Genomic DNA, 23171 nt, shown 5'->3' on the forward strand with positions numbered 1-23171 from the left:
TTCTCTGGCCAAATGTCCACCTTAGCGAAACAAGTGTGGACAAAGTAACAGTTTCCTATTTTACAGGTTTGCTCTAATCACCACCACCTGTTTTTTGTCGTGAATCTATTACGCAGTCGACGGGAAAATATTCCAGAACAATTTACACACACCCCCGTGTTTCGAAACCTGGCTCTGAACGCTCACCTGTTGGCTGTGCGGTTGGAGCGTCCAGGTACTCCCTCGTCAACAGGATACAAAGACACAAAATGGAGCTTACACTATTACCTGGCTGAGGAAAAGTACACTTGCGCTCAATATTATGCGTATGCTTGAGTTATTGTGTGTGTGTCTGATTAATTATTAATACTTAAGTCGACCGAGAATCTGAGGAAAGAGAATTAAAAATGTTTTGGACGTTAGTCGTCGCTGCTTTAATGGCGACAGGTAAGTTGGCCTGTTTTTTTTTTTTTTTTTTTTTCAAACAGGGTGGGCCCTCTTCCGTGAAACTCCGTTGATTCTCTACGCTTCTGTAAATGTTCGAGTTTTTAGGACACATTTGTTTGTCATTTTTATGTGTAGTTAATATTTTGGGCCTGTTATCATGAGTGGAATGGATTATTTCGAAAGAGCGAAGTCTTTTGAAAATTATGAAACGAGTTTTTTTTTGTTTGTTTTTAAGCAGAACTTCTTAAAACTACAATATGTTAGCACAACCTGTTGGAAAATAATAATAATTAGAACAATAATAAAAAACTGGATATAATTTTGGATAAAACTGAAGTTTTTTTTTTGTTTTTAAGCAGAACTTCTTAAAACTAAAAGCTGGTAGCAGAACCTGTTAGAAAATAATAATAATAATAATAATAATAATAATAATAATAATAAACTGGATATAATTTTGGATAAGACTGGAATGTGTATTTCTGTGTCAGAAAAAAAGCAGCAATAAGAGAAGGGCGATTAGAGGCTGTTAAATAAATCTAAATATATATATGATATGGAAAGCACATATTGGATGTTTTTCGGCTTTATTCAGTTTATTTAATTAGATCTTGTGATTTTTTTCTTTACCAATTCTACAAATAAACTCAGGAAATACTGCCAGGAAATGTTTGTGCTGATTGTGCCATCTGGAAAATGCATTCATCTTTTTGTGTGTGTGCGCGTTGACATTTAAGACTAACCATGGGGAAACTGGATGAGAGGAAGTGAGTCAGTCACTGGCGCGGCGCAAATATTCGATACAGACTTCAATAGACAAACTAGACCACAACTATAGCAGTAATAATTTAGTTAACTGGAGCTGAAGAACACATTTAAACATGTAACAAAAACAGTGAGAAGTTTCCTCTGGTTCCTGCTGACTTGATATTGGTGTACTTTCTTTATGGCAGGAAATAATGTCAGTATAATGTCTGCAAACAAAACACACACACTATTACATTGTCGCAAGAAATGTCTAAATGGCTGCTTTCACTGTGACAATGTTTAATTTGTGATCTTTTTAAAACAAAACAGTTCCTTTCTTTTTTTGATGTTCCTAGGCAGACCTAATGCTGAATGTGCTCTATTGAAACCACACTTAACCCACATTTCACGCTTCTGTGCTTTATGACCTGATAAAGGCCTCAACGTTAAGGGTTAGCAGTAAATGGACAAGCTGTTGGGTAAAAGGAAAGCCAGCTGAATCAGAGCAAATACTGTCACTGCTGCTAACCACTGCTAATAACACGTTTGACTGGAAATAATTAGTATTTTTCTGACTGTCAACAAATTGAAATTGTCTAAAATCACAAATCTTGCCTGTGTATTCAAAGCTTTGTATAGTTTTTGTGCTGTGTTCTGTGAGCCCTGCTATCATAATCTATGCTAGTCTGACCATTTCACAGTTTCAAAAGGAGATAGTTGCACTAAATCTTGAAAAGCAGAACTTGGAGAAAAAGTTTGAAGTTTCCACTAAAGAGGCCAAAGAGAGGTTCGATCAAGTGAAAAGGAAGCTTTCGGAAGAGAAAGAAAATGAAGCAAGGCTTAGAAAGATTGTTGAGAACAACACTGATATTCAGACTAATGGTCAGGCTGAGATTACACAGCCAGATGAGTCATCACACCCAGTCTCGGTGATACTGGCAATGAAGAAATATTGTTTGTCATTTACCACACCTTGGGGGTATTGTAGACTAATGAGAAATCTGTAAGCAGTATTACTAAATGTGAGGAGCATTTCACAATAAATATCACCACTCAGGATAACCAGTGTAAATCTTTCTATTTTTAAATTCTTTTCCAGAGTCCACTATGGGCATTTCGGTCCAGTGTCCTACCAAGAGGTACATCGTCATCCTCTTCCAGCCTGTCACTCTCACATGTAACTACCAGACAACTGCAACCCAGCCTCCCGTTGTCACATGGAAGTACAAGTCATACTGCCGGGACCCGATCCAGGCTGCACTCAATCCCAGCAGTGCAGAAAACATCCTTTCTCAAAACAACCCAAACTATGACCCCAACATCGAGTGTGCCGACAGCCAAAGGACAGTACGCATAGTGGCCTCCAAGCAGGGCAATGCAGTTACCCTTGGCACAGAATACCAGGGGCGCAAGATCAGCATCCTAAACAGTGAGTTGATCAAAGCTTAAACTCTGAAATGCTAGCTGGATGCCTAGATCAGACTGATTGTGACTTGGCAGATAAAATTACATTTTAAAATAGAAAAGTATAAAGATGTCAAATGCAAACTTTCATTGTACAGAGACTTATACACAGAATGACTGCATTTTAGACCAAATTGTTTGTGCTATGAGTCAGTAAAGGATAATTCATGCTTTCTGTATCTGCAAGTGTACGCGTAATGTAAATTTATTCTTGATACTGTTTAAAGCTAGAACTGTCGCCAAATGTATATTATTGCAAATTAGATGAATATTCTTGGAAAAAGTTGTACAGTAAGTGTGGGACTGTCCATTGATGCTGAGCAGAAATCAATGGATATATACATGTATGATAACAAGTGTTCATATATATAGATATATACAGACTATATTAGAAGCTCATAAAAATATCTTTGCATTTGCCATTTATGTGGCATTACTTTTCTCAGAGTATGCCACATTATTACTGTTGTGAAAATCAACATCATTTTAACACTTCTCAAAGGTCAGTCTGCAAAGTCTTTGACAGAGCTGAAGCAAGGTAAAAACACTAACGGTACCAATGCATCTAAAACACGTACACATTATTATATACTAATGTTGTATTACAGTGTCACACAAAAGAGACTGACGTGATGATCCAGAGTTTTTAGATATGTGATGTAGGCACCAAATTGAAAGTTTCATAGAAGGCCTTAGACAATGGCTGTGCCCAGAAGGAATTTTCTGCTCAGTGTCCAAGTTGGAGGCCTTAAAAATGAACAACAGAACAAAAGAGTCATGACAACTTATGGTATGCCAAAGAACTGTTGACTTGATAAAAACACCTACTCCTAACCATTAATTTAGTGTATTAACAGATTTGACAGGGAGGACAGCCACATCTGTCTCCTTAGGTCCACTTTTATTTGTGCCTAGGGCTTAGATCCCATTCATGTGAGTCATTATTTTGACATCTGCAGCTTGTAATTATCTTTTCTACCGCCGTTACTCCCAGTCATTTTGAACTGAAACCGTAAATTCTCACAGTCTGTCTCAAGAGCAGACGTATTTGCTTTAAGTGTATGAAGTCAACAAGCAAGTTAAAAGTGATCATGGCAGTTTTTGTAGAAGTATCATCACTTCTCTTTTAGTGCTTGAAACTTTTTCACAGTACTATAAACAGATCCAGTTACAAAATGTCTATTTTTAAGAAATAACTAAAGCCTCTTACAATTACTTTTTATACATTAACTGAGAAAGGCTCTTAGTTTAAAAGAAAATCCATTAGTATATAAACACTACTAGGATCTGTCAGTCATTATTTCTCCAAAATTAAGGTGAGCTCGGAGTGACTTCTAAGCAAAAAGTGTTTTCTTCAAGACCATGACACACTGATGCCAAAATATTTAGTAATAAACACATAGTAAAGCCACACTGGAACTGGAGGGCAAATGTAGAAGAAAACACACACTCACAATCAGCAGAAAAATCTGCTGAATAATATTTTTCTAGTTAGAGAAGTCGAAACACTGCAATCTAACAAAGATTTTTACAAGATCCAACAAATATATAATTAGAATTATTCTGAATAATAACCGTTAAATTGTTACTCACAGATGCAGACCTGAATATCGCGCAGACTGCTTGGGGAGACAGCGGCGTCTATGTGTGTTCTGTGATATCATCCCAAGATCTTTCAGGAAATGGTGAAGACTACACAGAGCTAATTGTACTTGGTAAGTTTCCATCAGATTTGGTCAGATTCTTGCAACGGAATACTTGCAGTTTGCTTCTTTTCTCCCTGTGCTTCCCCCCTTTTCCACTCAGCTCCTCCCTTCTGCACATGTTATTCAATAAAATATTTGAGAGGAAATGTAGAAAAAGCATTTGGCCAGGCAGATGTTGCAAGTAGCTGAGGCCATATTGTGGGGATAGATTTACAGTCAAGAAGCCATGAGCAGGGTTCTCAAGAGTTGTTTCGTATAGTCATAGAGTCATAAGTTGCAGCCAGTAAAAATAGTCCAATTCCCCTAAAAGTAATTGTGACTTTATCTTTCTTTCACAGAGAGAAAGTCAAATACTACTGACCTCCTGCCTGGCATTGACTTACTGATTATGGAAGGTAGTACAAGCGATCTGATGTAGCTCTGTCAAGTTTTAGTCCCACTGTAGAGGCATGTGAGGGAGTGTCAGGTTTAGTTGTGAAGGAAATGGGACTGGCAGTCATTTCTTACACATTGCCCCAGCTGCATTGCTAGAGGCCACTCGGTTTTGTTTGTGTTTAAAAGATTCAACAGTTTGGACATGGCAAATTCCTGGTCAAGGTCCTAATGTAAATGCACAAAAGTACCAAGCATGACTCAGTTTATGGTTGAAAATATATTAGGTTCTTGCACTGTTATGATTTTTGTTCCGCTTTTCTTACATCCTTAAACTCACACTCTCCTATCATCTACCTCTGTTTCTGTCTCTTTAATGTGACTCAGGCCCAATGTGTAACTTTCAGTGGTGAGAGTAGATTGCCTGTAGCTGCTGAACAGCAACAAAAGGGCATTCAGCACACGTCCTTATCTGAGTACACAAGAGTCGAATAATGTTTCTACTCATTGCTTTGCAAATCCAATGTAGCATTTCCCCTCTCTTTGTGGCATATGCTGCCTGAACTGACTTGCACAGTGCAATCATGCTTTGGGTATAAGGATGAACCGGCTTTACCGGTTTGACAAAACCTTAAAAAGACCCAATTTACCACTGTAGTCAATATGTTTGGTTGACTTGAACACAGTATAATAAAAATTAAATATGAGGGTTATCATGTTGAACTGACTGTCAGCTCACAAACTTCTGCTGCTTTCTTTTTGACTGGTCTTCAGGGATATATTTACATATCACTCCCCAGAGACTTTCTGTTCAATAAGAAAATTACATCCAAACAGAACTTTCATCTCTGCATCATTCTACTTCACTGATTTTACAACACAAAGCAAAACTTTATGTGTAGCTCACGGTTTTAAACAAACTTGATAATGACCATGAAATGTGTGACAATTTATTGTTTTTTTTCTGGACTTTTGTCACTCGTTGAAGGAGGATAATCAAGTTATGTGTATTAATAATGTAAATATAAATGTATCTAACATACTACCTGCTGGCCCACTCAGACTGGCTTCTGGTTGTCCTTGTGGTATTGGGCTTCCTGTTGCTGCTGCTCCTGATTGGGATCTGCTGGTGCCAGTGTTGTCCACATACATGCTGCTGCTATGTCAGTTGTCCCTGCTGCCCTGACCGCTGCTGCTGTCCACGAGCCTGTAAGTACCAAATAGAAAAGCATATGAAAGTTCTCTAGATTTCTTTTAACTGCATGTAATCTAGGACTGGGTATCAAGTCTAAAGACTTCATTTAACTAAATGTGTCTATAGGTCTGAGTATTGAAAAATGGTAAAAAACGTAATTTTACTAGTGTTGACTGTATACATTATGTAGGAAAATTCTTGTACGTGTTGGGTCTTTTGTTAAATTAAAAAAGGCTTTACAGAACAACAAACATTCAAGAAAGGAAAAGCAAAACACATTTCTTCTCATTTACTGCTATTCTGTGCTTCAGTGTCACTCCCCTTGCTCACACATCTGTAATACAACTTTAAAATTGTCATTGTTGGCTAAGAGAATTAAAGAGTCAAATAAAATATATTTCCCATAATAGTCACATATATGTTTGCCAGTTACATTGCATTTCATCTGTCATGTGTCTTGAAAATGACTTCATAATAAAAACGGTGCAGATTGCAAAGGTAATAATGGTACATTTTTTTTAAAAAATTGTTAAGAAAATTCTTTAGTTAAACTTTAATAAATTCCACATTCACTGAAATATTATGAGCCTTTTTTTGGTTTTAATTTTGTTGATTATGGCTCATGAAAATCAGAAATTCACTAAAATCTTTCTCAAATCAAATTATTAGAATATTTCTGAGGATCAATCAAGAAATGGATTTACAATACACAAATTTTAAACTTCTGAAAAGTGGCCAGTCAAGCATAGTAATATCATGCCAGCACACCATTTAGTAGCAGTTTGGGCACTGTGGGCAGGTGGTCGACCATCTTTGTGAAGGGTGTCATCTTCTGAGTCAACTTCTAAGTCAGCAGTCTTGCCCTTGACTGTGTGTACTGAACTAGACTGAGTTACATTTTATTCTTATTGTTTGAATAGTAATTTATTCAGGGTAAATTTTCTAATAATATGAGATGCTGGACTTCTGATTTCCATTATCTATAAGCCATATTCATCAAAATTAAAACAAGAAAAGGCTTGAACTATATCACTTTACTTGCAATGAGGCCAGAATATCTAAAAAAAAATCCCTCTCTTCAATAACTTTTTTCGTGATGTTCAAATTGAGATGCATTAGTTCATGCATATGTTTAAGCCAACCAGTTTTGTGTTTTAAAAGGTAACTCCTGCTTTGCCTGTTCTTGCCATGTAGTGTTGTACTTTTGTATAAAAGTAACCAAGCATTGTCTGAATGTATTCACATATCTTGGTAGATTTTTACTGTTACAACAAAACTACCTTACAGATGAAGTTCAGGATTATTTTAAAGCATAGAGCAAACCACATGGTTGATCAAGCTTAGTGTAAGCAGTAATTCGATATGTTAAGGCATACCCATACCTGTTTTGTTGTTCTGAGTGAGAGGAGAAGATCCATCATGTCTGTACAGCAAATCTGAAACAAGAGTCAGCGGCCAATTAGTGTTAGCTTAGTTTGGCCTAGTTCAGAACAAGGGGAAAATGTTTAGCTTAGAAGGTTGAAGAAAAGCCTCAGAGGTTTGTTTCACCTCTACAAAATAGTAATAGTTCAACAGCAGCATTTATAAGGACTGTTTCTTTGTCTTGTACAGTGTAAGCTCACTTAATAGGCTGCTGGCACTCTACTGTCAGTCCTTTCTTTAATTGAGAGACTTGAGAGAGGTATGGTCTCACCAAAGCCTGGCAAGAAAAAAGGCCAAAACGTTGAACCCCTCCTTTTCAGCTTACACTTGTCATTTTCATGGTCTTCAGTAGTGGCTTTGCATTTATTTCTGTCTCAGCTGCTCAAGACACATGAGGTCTTTCCACTGTTCCAATCAGTCATGTTTCTTTCCACTTTAACCCACTTCTGTTCCAATCATTTGCAGTGTATGAGGCAGGAAAAGCGGTGAAGAAAGGCGTGGTCAGTCAATATGCTCCCACACTCTATGCTCCGAGTATGTATGCTCAACCTGCATACAGTGGCCCCCTAATTAACCAGCCTGCTATGCCCCTGCTTCCTCTACCCAATGGAGCTGGACCCCCACCTCCTCAGAATGGTTATGGTCGTGACTATGATGGTGCCAGCTCAGGTAGATTTCCTGTACTTTTCCACCAGATTTTTAATATTTATGTGCAGATACTGAAAGTTATTGATGAGTAATATCTGTTTTAGGCCTCATACTGTTTTGAGCTTAAGTGAGTGCGAGCGGTTAAGTTCGAGTTTTAGAATGACCGTGTGAAGTACTTTTTGTTTCTTTAATGTTTAGCTTGCTGAATCCTCATTTAAATTTGGTTTGTTTTTGTCTCTGCAGTGGGACAGGGTTCCCAGGTGCCTTTGCTGCATGAACATGATGGTGGAGGCGAACACAGTGAGTGAATGGAAAAACACCAACACTCTTATTGTAATTAACTGATTGGTATTTACGTTGGTGGGGTATTCTCATGACATAACCCAAACAGCAGCATCATTAAAGGAATTTCCCTTTCCTCAAGGTTATGAATGACACAATTTTTGATGTGTTGAGTATCTTTCTTAAATAGTAAAAACCTTGAAAATAATTGCAAATAATTGAAGCTAAATGTATAAATCTCACCCAGTTGTTAGTCATATCTGCTTAAAAAATGACAGTAACATTTAGAATACAGATGAAATGACTTATTAAAACAAGTTTTTGGTTAGATTCAAATATTATACTTGTCTTGGTATTTTACTTTTGATTCTCTTCACAGTCTATATCAGGCGTCACCAACCTTTTTGAACCTGAGAGCAACTTCAAGGGTACTGAGTAGTACGAAGGGCACCTTGTTTGATACAAACTTCCTCAATAGCAAACGTGTGCCATCATCTTTAAACAATAATAATAATAATGAAAATAATATGTAAAAAGACTGTCTGATCACATTTATGTTAATCATTCCTTACAATAATTATTAACAATGATTTCCACAACAATGGTAGGAAACACACACACACACACACACACACACACACACACACACACACACACACACACACACACACACACACACACACACACAAATATAGTTACAAATAACTCAAAAATATCTTTTATGTAGTATAAAAAAAATATACAGCCACAAATCATTAAAAAATACATACTATGCATATTTTACTTGCCTTCTGTCTCTGTATAAGCACAGAATGCAGTTCAGCCCAGTTCAGCTGAAAAGTCCCTGAATTTTTTTCTTGACTGTGGGCCATCGAAAAATTGTAAATCCAACTCCTGTTTCCTGGTATATTTTTGGTGATTTAAAAAAAAAAAGAAGTAAAAACATGTCTTTTAATACTCACTGATGGGCTTTGGAATTCAGAGAGAGAGATTGATGAATCTGACTTAAAATGTTAATGTAAGAAAGACTGAAAGAGGAAAAATAAGAGATGTTTAGGATAAAAAAAAATGTTCTTTCATGTGGCCCAGTAATTCAGTGTATTGCCACTTTCTCTCTTCTTCCATCCAGCTCGGAGTGGTTATCGTATCCAGGTAGACCCTGATGGCAATGCAACACGGGCCATCTACTATATGGAGAAGGAGCTGGCCAAATTAGACCCATCCAGACCTGCAAACTACAACCGCCGTGAGTCTCTAATGACTTCCTGCTCTTCTACTTGCAGTTCTGTGCAAACTGCACCATAGACCACTGCTGGTAACAATAAATCAGCTTCTGGTAAAAGCTGTCTGCTGCTGTTTCTGTGTGTGGTTACACTTCCTCCAAGTCGTTGAGTAGTTCATTCATTTTTTTGAACTGACTGCAGTTCTGTGTTATGAAGGGGAGATGAGCTAAAGGAAGAGAGATTAAATTTATATAAAATTTGATTACAGAACACCAATTTATATTAAATTTGATTACAGAACACCAAATATGATTACAGAACACCAATTTATATTAAATTTGATTACAGAACACCAAATATGATGCAGCTGTTTAATAGCATTACTTTTTCAGCAGTGTCCCAAGTTATCCTGACTAAAGATTAGTGATCATATTTGAGTAAGTTTTACAGAGGTAATAATATTTTTTAAAATGACCATTTCCAGAACAACTGGCAAAGACCTGCAGAATAACCTATAATAAAATCTGAATAAAGAAATTGATCATATGTCTTAAACTATTCTCTATTTTTATGAATTGATGTTGACAAAACCCTTAAAATCATTACTATGGTTCACAAAAGTTTGTGAAATAATAGTGGGATATGATATTGTCACAATGTAAGTCAGCTGAAAGTCAGATTAATGGTGAATTGTCTCCTAGCTCTGCTCTGAGATTACACAGATCCCACTATCAAAATAAAAGTAATACAATCATGAATATTTCCTTGATGATCAGTTTTTGAATAAAAGGCTGTTTAATGAACTGACATCGGAGACACTAAATGGATGAACAGAGCACAGGCTTTAAAGTGTGTGTGGTTTCAGATGACTTTTGACTGAGAGGATTAGTTGGCAACAGGAAATTCCCCTGTGAAGTTTTACACACTCCTGGCTTGCTTGGCTGCAAATGGCTGCAGTCAGGAATGTTTGATTTTTTTTTTTTTTTTTTTGCTAAAACTTCTTAACTTGTCCATGTGGTGTGTTTTTTATATACTAGAGGACACATCATGAGCAAAATGCCATTTGCACCTTGCACAAAGTGTACTGATGACTGACTAAAAAATACAGATTCTTACTTCCAAGGCTTTATGCATAACAAACCTAAGGAACTGATCTGTCCACTTGCAGAACTGGGCTTTCCCTATCAATCAGAATGGATTTCTAGCTCAAACGTATGGCTAAATTACTCCAATGCTACAACTTATAATTGTGCCAAGTAGAGCAGTTTTACTGGGTTTGAGTAGTGGGTTAGCTAGTGAGCTCAAAGCTGCTGTGCGTGGGGATGGATGAATGGAGGAGGAGGCAGGTACTACACAGATTCACACATTCTAGAGAAAGCAAAGATGTAGGGTTTGCATCTAAGCCATTTTAAGTCAGAAAGGGATTACTTTCAATGAAAAAAGAAAACTTCTACAGATGTAACTTTGATAGAGTTGGATTTTTAGAGGTTAAATCAATGATCAGGGACAGATTTAAATGTCACTTTAATGCTGTACTAGAATCATGTTTTCTAAGTATTTACAATTGGTTTAATTTTTATTTTTGTTACAAAGCAGAAGATAGGGAGCTTGAGAGAAACTACTGAAGTGGATTTTGATGGGGAAAACCTATAAATGACGTCAAGTCTGCACTGATTAATTAGTGAACTCTGTTTCACATTTACTGTCACGAATCGTCAGCTCTAAGGAGTGGCGACTTTCAGTTCTGGTCATTATTATGAACACTTTGTAAATCTTTGTAGCCCCATAGGTTTTATTCTGACTGGCTCAAAGCGTTTGCAAATGACAGGTGTACAGTTGATCGGAGTTCCAAAAAATTTGAAAATGCACAATTTCCATGAGGCTATGATTTTCTCATCAAAAGTAAATATATTTATTTTATAAATTATGACATAAAACATAAACGAGGCTGCAAATTTTAGACTTGGGGCTCATTTTTATGTTCCCAGCCCATCAAGTGTAACATTCTTCATTATGTAATGCAGTTTATTTCTCTGTGTAGCTCTTCCAGTACAACGTTTTTAACACTGATTTTTATCCTTTAGTTCATCCAGTGCAACAACATATCTTAACACTGTTTTTTCTCTCTATAGCTGTTGGTAAACATTGATTTCCTCCCTGTAGCTTGTTAAGTGTTAAAAGAGCCATGTTCAAACATTATGAAACACAACCCAACAACAAATTGCAAAACTGTGTTCTCTCCTTACAGCTCTTCCAGATCAACACAAAAACATAACACTGTTCTCTTGCAGCTCTTCATGTGTATTAATGATCAAAATAATACCTTTTTTCTCTTAATAACATTTCAGCTGCAATAACAGAAATGTTGGCACTGCTATTCTGTATAAAACTACAATTCTACACACCAGGTGTCTCCATCAGTTGGGTACATTATCCATCAGGCCATATCTGTACATATCCAGATGTAAATTACTTGTGTCATATCTGTACCTTTCCATATGTAAATTCATCGTGTCTCATCTGTACATGTGAAAGGTGTACATTATCTTTAATATAACTTTATCTTTTTAGCTTTATTGTACTTTGCCATTGTTTCATGCTTTATATGTATGTAACTGATTAACATGTAAATTTCCCTTCTGGGGGATCAATAAATCTTATCTTATCTTGATGGCTGCAAAGGTTTAATTAGCTACTTACTTTGCTTATTCTTCAACCAGACAGTTTTAATTCCCTCTGTCTCATCCTGTTGTGGTTTTCCTCTCTCAGTGGACAACATGAGTGAAGTCACTTCCCTGCATGATAGCTTGGAGCCTCGAGGCCGTGGAGGACGTTCCCAGCCACCACCTCTGGCCACAGTCTATGACCGGGATGAAGCCATGAGCACCATCAGCAGTGTTTCCCAGCAGGGCCACCGGCGTGATGACTACCCACGTCGTGGTGGAGGGTACATGGGGGATCGCATGCGCGCCCGCTCCATGGACAACCTTGACGACATTGGACGGCGATACCCCCGAGACAACTACCCACCACATCGACGCCCAGATGAGCCTAGAGGCAGGAGAGGGTGAGTTACAAGTTCCTGAGGGTTTATTCCTGCTTAAATCATTAGGGGTCTTCTACTTGACCATCTATGATTTGCTTAAAACTTTTCATTGACTATGGATATTTAAAATCGCACTCCTCCAGTAGATCTATGGATTTGGCTACGGTCATGCTTTCCTGATGTCATTCTAATGGCCTAGTTCAGGTCTGTTTTCCAAAGAGCATACACAACACTACATGATAAGTCCTCTTCAAACCAAGGTTTATGCCTACAAAGTGGGGTCCACAAATTAAAAGTATGCTCATGTTAGATAAAACATTTAATCTTAGTTATATTTGGAAGGCCATTTTGAACCTCAAGAACTCAGTTCTACTTAAATTAGGCTGTCTAGCAGTGTTATTGTTTCTGTCATATAACTTGTCATACCTGCTCAATCAGGTATTTAGGTTCAATGAAAATAAAATTTTTTCTGACCAAACGTGTCATATTTAAAAGTACTGTATATGTTTTGTTTTGTATTAATGTGACATGCAGCTACATGTGGTTCAAAAATATCATTGGCCGACTTCTGCATTGTCATTTTTTGTATCATTATTTTTTATTATTATTTTATGATTATGTGCATGATGAGCAATAATAGTCAAAATCTCAGGCTTTTATCTTGAACAGTTCCTGAAACATTGTCATGCAAACATAGCCTCAAACTTCATTGTGTAACAATGCATGCTTAAAGTGAGTGGGCAGACAATTAGAAAAATAAAATAAATAAAAAAAATCTCAGAAAGTACTCAATAAATCAATCTAAAATTGCGACATCTTTATAAATATCCATATTTTGTGCTATAAATTTTTCAGCAGAAAGTGTTTGAGAAATTGTATGACTTGAGGTGGAATGGCTCCCTAAGCAAAGTTTTGTTTTTACAGTCATGACCCCATTTAGTTGAAGGTCATTAAGTGAAGTTCGACAGCTGCGTGGGTGGTGCAAAGAAGAGGCATCTCTAATCACTGATTTAATTCCTGTTTCTAATCACATAAATTCATACATATTCTTTCCAATCTATTTTGCTTTGACAAAAAACAACACTTATTTGTAAATGCAAATTAAGATAATTAAAGCTGCAATCTTATTATTGTTTTTTTAAGCAGTTGATCCAACAGAAAGTACAGGTAGGTTTAAAGAAGTTGATTCAAATATTTAGAAATTTTCTAACAATTGTTATCAAAGAATCACAGATTGTTCTCATAGTTATATAGGTGTATCTCAATGTAGAGTTTATCTATTGCTTGAAATGTATGAATCTATTTATTATTAATATCTTGGTGTCCTATTTTCGTAAAATACACAACCATTTTTCTAGATGAGGTGTGGGGTTTCCCAGACTAGTCAGTATTTTTTTTTTTTCTGTGGTTTCCGGTTTGGTAGGCAACATAAAAGCTGCTCTACCTAAAGCTGAAAGCTGTACGGGTGTAATAATAATAGCACAACAAAAAGCTCAGAATTTCATTTCACTTCCTTTTCTGTTTTAATCTGATCACCGGTTAGTGATGATTGCTAATTTTATTACCTGAGTGAGTCACTCATCCTCAACATTTTCATTATATTACATTACATTAGATTAATTATTAATAATAATAACTTTAGATTAGATTACTTTACATAAATGTGACATCAAATAGATCTAATTTAGCGTCAATATGAAGAGGAGCAGTTGTAAATGAACTTAGCTTGCTTTTATGTAATGAAAAATGGATTTCCAACGTGAGTTCTCTGAACAACTCCTACATATTATTAGCATCATGCCATTTACTTCAAGTCGTTATGTATGAAGATATACAAAGCAAATCATTCAGTATCACAGCAATTACAGAAATTACTGATGGGCCTCAAGCTCAGCAGCTTTCTTTATTGTGTCCATTTTGTGTATTTTAATTTGTCAGATTGTTAAAAATATAACAAGAAAAGCACTCAGAGAGCGCAGTGCTCTGCTAAGGCTGTTCATGCCCCCACATGGCATTGTCAGAAATGCAGCATATTTTTGTGGAAATGCAGCATTTTTTTTGTTATTTATGATCAGAAATCACAGCAACATAGAATGGGCATTTAATATAGATGTACCCACAAATAAAATGACCTTGCGCTGAGCACAGGCATGTGTTATGCATGTGTACGTTATGTACGGATACCGAATCACATGACCTAAATATGTAGCGGGCGGAAGGAATTGTTGGGACTCGGAAACATCCCCACAATTTAATCATTTGTTCCTTGTATCATTTCCGATAAGTCCGCAGCAGTCGATTTTTAGTAGGATCGCAATCATGTGATTGTCAGCAGGCAGATGACGTAGCGTTCACGTGTTGTCATAGTTACAGTGACATAGTTCAGCAAATTCACAGAGTCTCTATTCAACCGCTGTCAAAAAAAACACAAAAACGGGTTGTGAGAAGGTTGGAGCTTTACAACCTGAAATGTTACAGTATACTGGTAGTTTCAGTGGTTCAACCTGCTGCCAACGAAATTATGCTGTATATACAATTAACCCTTTCTCAGAAAAGGAGTCAAAGGGCTGTCGTAGCGCCTACTTACTTTACCAAAGAAAAATCTCACAGACTTGACCTTCTAATTTCTGACAAGATAGGACTACTGAGATCAAAATTAGTTTGCAAAAGAGCCACAAGTGAGGTGTGCATTCATGACCTGCAATAACAGTGGAAATGTCACGCCTTTGTCCTAAACAGCTGTCGAAAGATTGTCGTGCAAACCTAGCCTCAAAGTTCAGTGTGAAAAAAACATGCTGCAAGTGGGCAATACAAAAGGATAAAACCTTGGAAAGTACTTTATACATCAATCTAGAATAATCTAAAATAGATAGTTCATCTAAAAACATCTTTTAGAAATGTCCATATGTCATGCCATACACATTTGAGTCAAATTCAAACTAGGTAAGCAGAAACTGTGTAAAAAAATTGTTTGAGTTGAGATGACAAGACCCTGACCAAAACCCTCTTATTACGATGATCGCCTCTTTCAGTACATCTTTCAGTAGTAAAGTTTCACATTTGTGTGGACGATGGAAAGAAGTAGTTCAACAGCTCATCTGTCATCAGTCATTTAGTTCCGATTTCTAATTAAACAGAAATAGAACTTATATAATCCACTTGGCTTTGAAAAAAAGATTGTAAATGCAAATTAAGCCGAATAAAAGGAGCAATCTTTTTATTCCTTTTTGAATGCTTACTGTAGTTTCATGTCTGTCATTCAGACATCCAGAGATCAGTCTTACATGGTGATGAAGTGTAAACGAAGTTACAAATCAAGGCCAGAGTCTATGACTTGGCCGTGTTCAGATCTTCAAAAAAAATCACCAAGACAAGGCAGCATTCGGAGGGCAGCAGGATTTATTTGTCGACAAAAAATCCAGGAGTAATTCTTAGCAATGATAACACCCCAAGAAGAACTGAAGTTAGTGAGCCGTGCACCGTCTTTTATGCTGGGAGCGTTGGTCATTTTTCCACGCCTATGATGACGTATGATAGGAGTGACAGTTTTGACACCATTATACTTCTCTCAATCTATTGGTCAGATCATGACGTCAGGTTATCATATTTCACCCTAGATCTCACTTTACTGAAGACATGCGCATTAAGTTATCATGAGGTCATCTTTTACAGAGAACATGCCCAGACATGTTCAGACTATTTGCACCACATCTTACCCTTATTATATTCTGATAGATGTCTTGCATATTATTCCAATATATGTTAAAAGTTATAATACCTTACGTTTACACCATTAGGTATTCTTACTTATGGTCTTTAGTCTAATAGCATTGGCCATAATTATATCATCTCTTATTTTCAGCACATCCTACCCAAAAAATATTACACTACAATAGCTGGTCCACCAGAAAGTACCAATAGGTTTAAAAATCTTGATTAGAATATTTAGGAATTTCTAATTTACTCTCACTGAATTACTTCTGATTAAATAGTTGACTATATTCCTGTGTTGAGGCAAGACATGTTTTTATATTTGAAGAATAGGGAATGGTAGATGGGTCATTTTATATAAAATAATATCACTCATCTATCCAGCCTATTCTACTTTTTTATTCATCTTTGAATCAAACCTTTTTTTGACTTAATGTGTGTAAATAATCCTTGGAGAATCCTTTTTCATTCAGGAGACAAAGGCAGTTTGCTGTCCATTGTTTTGTGTTTGTTTGTTTTGTTTTTCAAGATGCCATAATGTTCCACTAGTAAGTCCAGCTTTTTAATAGTCAGGCTGGCCACACCTGTTATGTTATTATTTCCAAATTATACATGCATCAAAATTGTTAATATCTTCTTTGGATGCTTTTAACATTTTCGTGGTGGTTTTTCAAATTGAAATCTGTGCCACAATCTCAGTCTCAAGATAATTTAATAGTGAGTTTCACTGGTGGAAAGGGTTAGTCTTATTTGTTGCTGAATAGGAAATGTTGAAATAAAGCAAGTATAAATATGGTGTCCTTCAGCCTCTCTTACAATGTGGTCAGCATGTGTTTTAAATACAGCAGGTTTCCAAGGCTCCATCTGGTGGTCAAAATGTAAAAAATGTAACAGTCGAGGACGCAGCAGCGAGGTCTAAGATTAACGCTAGCTTGTCGTCAACTCATCTAATGACAGAATAACTGCTCTGGTGTGTTTCTGTTGCCTCTAATTGTACTGCTTTGTGTCTGTTCAGCTCGGATGATGAGTGGAGCAGCAGCGCTCGTAGCGGCTATGATCGTGACTATGACGACCGCAGACGTCGTGACTACTCACCTGATCGTCGGAGAGGAGAGGGAGGTGGCTACGGTGGCCTCGCAGGACGTCGCAGCCGCAGTCGTGATGATCTAATGGATCTGGAGAGGGATCGCCGGCAGGGCGGCGGTGCCAGGGGTGGCCGAGATGATTACGATGACAGTTTCCTGCGAGAAGCCATGGAGAGGAAGAAGATGAGCGAGCAGCAGAGGGCACGCAGTCGAGAGCGACTGGACAGCGAGAGCGACCGCTCCGACCGGGGGAGGGCGCCACGTGGGCCCCCGCCTCTCCCTGTGAGCCCCCCATCAGGATACCCTGGTCGCCGTGATGACTACCCACCTCCTCCACCACCACCGTACAGTGAAGATGAAAGTGTGTCATCTTCTAAGAAAAGCAACCTCCGCAAGGTGAGTCACAGATCACTTATTTGTACATTCATCTGAGTGATGTTTTACAGTGACAATGTAGGAGGTTTTACTCTAAGGACATTTTCAAGTAAAATGAAAGTTACTTTGATGATTATAATTAATGTCAGTGATGGGACAGACACGAAGATAGACATTTCTAAAAAGTTAAAATCCAGCAATGAACTGAACCTCACAAACAAATGTTGCCTGTGGTACCAAAGGAAGATAACGCTCATCACGCTGTTCTTGTTGTCCTACGTCGTGATCACATCAGTGAACCAAGCTAACTGGCACATTTTCTTATCATTAACAAGGGAGATGTAGGTTTTTTTTTTAAAGACATACACCTGCCCTGCTGTTAATATTCAACCATGACTATGGATTAAGTTGTGGCTGAAAATCACCCCAAAAATATACACTTCTAGTGTAGTTTGAGAAGCAGTTGTTAAAAAATTATAGTATTTGAAAGATTTTTTTAATTATTAATTTTTAGCTTCTTTAGCGATAAAGGTGAGCCTTTTTTGAATAATACAATTTTATTTGTGACCCATTTTAAAGATCCATGTTTTGAATTGAAATGCATTGTTTTACATTGACATCCATCTAAAATATGACTAAAGTAGGATTTATGTTGATTTTCCTTTATTTCGCTGGGTAACTGAATGTGACTTTTCTTGTGTTGCAGAATGGAGCAGTGAGTCGGGAGAGCCTGGTCGTGTAAAACAAACAGTGTGAGCTACCAAGTTCAATAATGATGCAGGTTTGATCTATCTTAAAAACACCAGCTGATTTATAAGACTGTAAATATTAGTCACACTGCTTATTTGCTGTGCTGATTTGATCAATTTCATAGTAAATGTTAAACTTGTCATAAACTGATGCTGAATGTGATTGTATCCTTTTTAACAGGGAAAAGGTGCACAGATAAAACATCATGTGCCTTTTCATGTGTAAAATATTGTGGCTGCCACAAGTGCCTTAGAGTGTACAGAATTTTACTTGTAGATGTCAAAGTCAAGTTGATAATTCTCTGTAAAGGTGTTTACATCTTGACAAGCTGACATGTTCCAATTAGCTTTAATGTTTTTAACTGTTATGCTGTTTCATTTAACTGAATACAGGAACTTGCATACATTTTAGGGATCCTTGGACATTTTTTTTTCTTTTTTTGTATTTGTGAAAAAGTAATTGTGTTTTTATAAGAGAGTATTTACATTTAATGGAATTCATTTTACCTTTGCTTTTCGTAATGTTTGTGTGCTCACTGTATTTAGAAATCTGGTGAACAAAGTACTTAAATAGAATTTGCTTTGTACTACTCAAATTTCATTTTCTTTTTCTTATCTTTTTTTAAACTGAAATTTGCAGTTTTAACCTACAGTATATTGTACAGCTCACCAGCAATAAACTCTGAAAATACAAATGTTCATTATTCTGTGATGAAATCTTAAATTTTACAATAAAGATCTCCATTGCCTGGCTTTTTTTTTTTTTTTTTTTGCTTAAAGTCTTTCACCACTAGATGACACCATCTTGCTATTCTGTGATTTAATGATAGCGGACTGTAGCAGTGTTGTTATAAATCATATTCTGTATTTAACATTTGTTCACTCCTGCTGGATTTAGGAATGTTAAGACCAGAAACAACTTTGTATGCTGATCAATTAGACACTAGAAACATTAATCTTTTGAAAAAAATGTTGCAACTATTTTTAGTTTGCCTTCAAATTTGGCACTCATAGGATGGACGCAAAGTAACACACTAAATCATTAAAAAAAAGTGTGATTAATAAAATAGCTGCTGTAACTGATGTTGCATCAAGACCATGCCTCTGTACAGTACTGTTATGTTCAAGCATCACAAATTACTGCTTCAAATATTAATCCAGAGTTTAGTCACTTCCTCTCTGACGATATAGTGTGAAATTTAGACTTTATAAAGAAAGGATTTACTACAGATGTTAACATCATATTTTAAAAGTCCCTGGTATTGTTTTCTCACTTTATCTCCAGTTTATCCATTTAGATGTGACTACATGTCAAATATGACATTACACAAAAATTAAACATCTAATATTTCACATTAAGTGTAGCAGCATAGAGTTTCATACAGGAAAGGTTGAATATCAGTGATCAACTTCCAAAGTGATCCATGCTGTAAAAACTGCATCTCTGCTGCTGTCATCCATAGAACAAATCACCATCACCAACAGGTAAGGCGGCATTTACGCAACTTTTTAAGCCAAGTTGTTCAACTAATAACAAATGTAACTACTGTATATACATAATTATTCTCTGTTGCAGGTTTCTTGAAATAGTTTGTGCTCACCTTCACTTTGTCATTGCTGTCTCATTACACTGGTCTTTCTAACTATGCACCAACAACCTAAGCTTTTTAAAAAGTGTTTACAGTTTCTGATAGTGATCTATTCATTGCTGTGAAATGACAGTTTTCACAATGGTTAAACCCCTGCAGCAACAAATTATGTTAAAATCTGTTGCCATATTTGATTGAACACTTGATAAGAAAGAAAAAGAAGACAGTTGGGCAAAACATCAGCCCAAATATAAAAATGGTTGCCTCTAAGTAGCATTTGAACCCTGTTTTGCTGGATGGAGATGGAGATTAAACAGTGTCTATGAGACAGTAAGAGGTAGGACACTTTCTTGCATTAAGACTGACTTTACGTCACAAGCATTTAATTATGCACTATCAAGAGCCCGATTTAATGCTTAATTTATACATCTGTCTTAATTCGGCACCTACACAGCTGCTATTTTAAAGTAAGTAATTCAAAAATGACAGTGGAAATAGCTTTTAGCACACATATCTGACACTAACACAGAATCTAACAAAACAATGTCAAGTTGTAAAGAGAGACTTCTCTTTAAAATCTGCTTCAGTGTTGCTGTTCGGTCAACAGGTCAGATTTGTTCTGAGCAACTTCCGGGTCAATGTGTGTAACTTTAAGTCTTTAAGTGATACTAAGGAATTCCTGAAAAGCAGATTAGAACACTTCATCAAATTGCGGCTCACAACAGGCGAATAATCAAAATCAGTTTATCAGAGACCAAGAAACTACTTCAGTCCGTGGAACCCACGTTTATCACGAAACCAATAGCAACCCCAGTAGTAGCCAAATTTCAAATATTCATTCCCTTTTTTAAAAAAAAAAAATTCTCTTACAAATTTATCCCTAAACCCAAACTGACAGACCCAGCTGACCTCTCCATTGAGGGTTATGTTGCCAGACTTATACTGACCTTTATATTTTAAAAAATACAATATCCCCTTTAAAATACCAAACCCCTCTGCTTTCAAACATTCTCATATATAATGTTTCACAGTGAAAAGACTTAACAAATTCAATTTCTGCTTGTATGAAAAATATGAAATGAAGTGTGAAATTCATTATAGAAATACCCACATAATTATAAAAGCTGTTTTGGTCTATTATTCAGCAGGACTGTGTGAAAAAAGTTATTTAACCTGCCATCAGTAAGCTATAGCTCTAATAACTGACAATTTGAATTTAATCATCCATCTGAGGTGTAAAGACATCCTGGATGGATGATTTTTAAGCATTAAGATACCTAATGTCAGTTGTAGGTGAAAGCAATGACGGAATTTATTGTCATTCAGTCCATATACAATACTCTGAATACAAAGAAACAAAAGAATTGTTTTGTCAGTGCTCCAGTGTATATGATAAAGAAGCAAAAAGGTATGAAGCATTCAAAATGTAATGTATTTAGCTGTAGAACAGTAAACCAGCAGCACAGGAAATGGTAATTCTGTCTGACATGTCTCTTCTACTGTGTTTTTGTCCTTTTTTTTTCTTAAATGACCATGTAAAGTGAAATTAACATATGTTGATTTGTTTAGGAATTGTGACAAAGACATGCACTGAGGTAATGTTATACATTTGACCTATAAGGACAAATTATGTCTCTATATTACATTATGATCTTACGTATTAACCTGGGCCAATTTATTAGTCTAGCTGTAATTCTTGTATAATAATAACGTACAAAATATTAGGTACAGCTGAGTGACTTCACAGTGACTTTGATTTGATTAAATGTGCAGCCGAACGTATTTTTTTGAAATTGTTTAGTGTATTAACTGATTTTGAATTTACCTGCTTTACTTTGTAATTCTATACATCTTTTAAAATCATCAATCTGCTGACAAATGAAGTTTTGTCGCCTGTTTCTCACTTTTTTACCAACTCATCCTGTGTGTACCGTCAGAAGTTTTCCAAAGAATGTTGAAGAGATTTGTCAGGCAGGTGGCAGGTATGACATTTGTCAAAAGAATCTAACAAAAAAAACCCCCACTGTGAGCGGAATATTCATGCTACACCCACATCAAGCTCACTTGACATGGTGCTAACAAATAATGCTGATGTGCAACCATTTGCTACATGTGCTTGAGAGAGAACAAAAAATAAAAAGCCCCGAATGTTAATTTCCAGTTATTGTAGTGCACTACCAAGTAAACAATACTACCAGACAATAATGACTACACAATTCTGCAAAACCCCAGATTGCATTAAATGGCAATGTTTTGTAAAACTATTGCTTTGAACAGTATCTCAGCATGGTAACCGCTTTAAAAAACAACCACAAATTGCAGGTTTGTGCGCAAAGGCAAACCAGCCACCTGTATGCAGAGGAGGGGGGTTCCCTAAACAGCATTTACTGTTTAATGTAGTGAGGTTTTTGGCAACACACCATCTACATTGAGATTGCTCATAAATTGCAAGGTGTTGCACAGCTGGTTTGTCAGTATGTATTGTAACATTTTAAAGGGAATTAACAAAATGATCACAAGCTAAGTTTTATTTTCCAAGTTTTCATTGCTCCTGTTGATAAGAATAACATTTCATTTGATTAAGCAAGAGCTAATGTCTTATACAAAATCATAAAAACTGTCAAAGTCAAATGGTTGGAGGGCAGATGATCAGAAGTTTTAAGCTAAACAAGAGCAAATAATAAAATTTCCACCACAGTTTAGAAACTGACTTTGTTCTAGCATCATTACAGACACTTCAGATGTGATAACTTTCACTTTTACTGCCAATTATAGTGGCTTAGACAGCCTGTTTGAACTATTGGCTTGTTTACATCATGTCTGACTGGTCAGAACTTCATTCTAGTGGTGTTGCCATGTTCCCAGACCTCAGCAGTTATTCTGGTGACTACAGTGTTCTTATAATGATAGAAACAGTGTCCAAACTATAAGACTAAGATACAAATTGTAAAAAAAAATAAGAAAAATTACAGCATAATCTTTTAATTAAACTAAAATAATCCTGAAAGCAGCCCTTCCCAATCACAGGTTTGTATGCCAAAGAGCCAATCTGCTGACATAGAGAGTGAAAGAGAGGAGGGAGGAGGGAGAGCAGTGGAGAACGCAAATGCTGAAGGAGAGAAGACGAGACTCTG

At 36.5% G+C, this 23171-nt stretch overlaps 1 protein-coding gene across 2 annotated transcripts; it reads left to right on the forward strand.

The window, feature by feature from the left end:
• Positions 1-212: 212 nt before the first annotated feature.
• lsr (lipolysis stimulated lipoprotein receptor) lies at positions 213-19201 on the forward strand. Of its 2 annotated transcripts, XM_023276207.3 has the most exons (11): positions 213-426; positions 2270-2599; positions 4230-4349; positions 4679-4735; positions 5775-5921; positions 7795-7998; positions 8221-8277; positions 9389-9505; positions 12252-12549; positions 17255-17720; positions 18406-19201. In XM_023276207.3, exons 1-11 carry the CDS (start codon positions 387-389, stop codon positions 18439-18441), a joined length of 1872 nt encoding a protein of 623 aa, XP_023131975.1. In that variant the 5' UTR covers positions 213-386; the 3' UTR covers positions 18442-19201. The 2 variants fall into 2 exon arrangements, with proteins under 2 accessions (XP_023131975.1, XP_023131976.1); XM_023276208.3 differs by lacking the exon at positions 4679-4735.
• The last annotated feature ends 3970 nt before the right edge of the window (positions 19202-23171 follow it).

Source organism: Amphiprion ocellaris, chromosome 9 (assembly GCF_022539595.1).
Source record: "Amphiprion ocellaris isolate individual 3 ecotype Okinawa chromosome 9, ASM2253959v1, whole genome shotgun sequence".
NCBI lineage: Eukaryota > Metazoa > Chordata > Actinopteri > Pomacentridae > Amphiprion > Amphiprion ocellaris.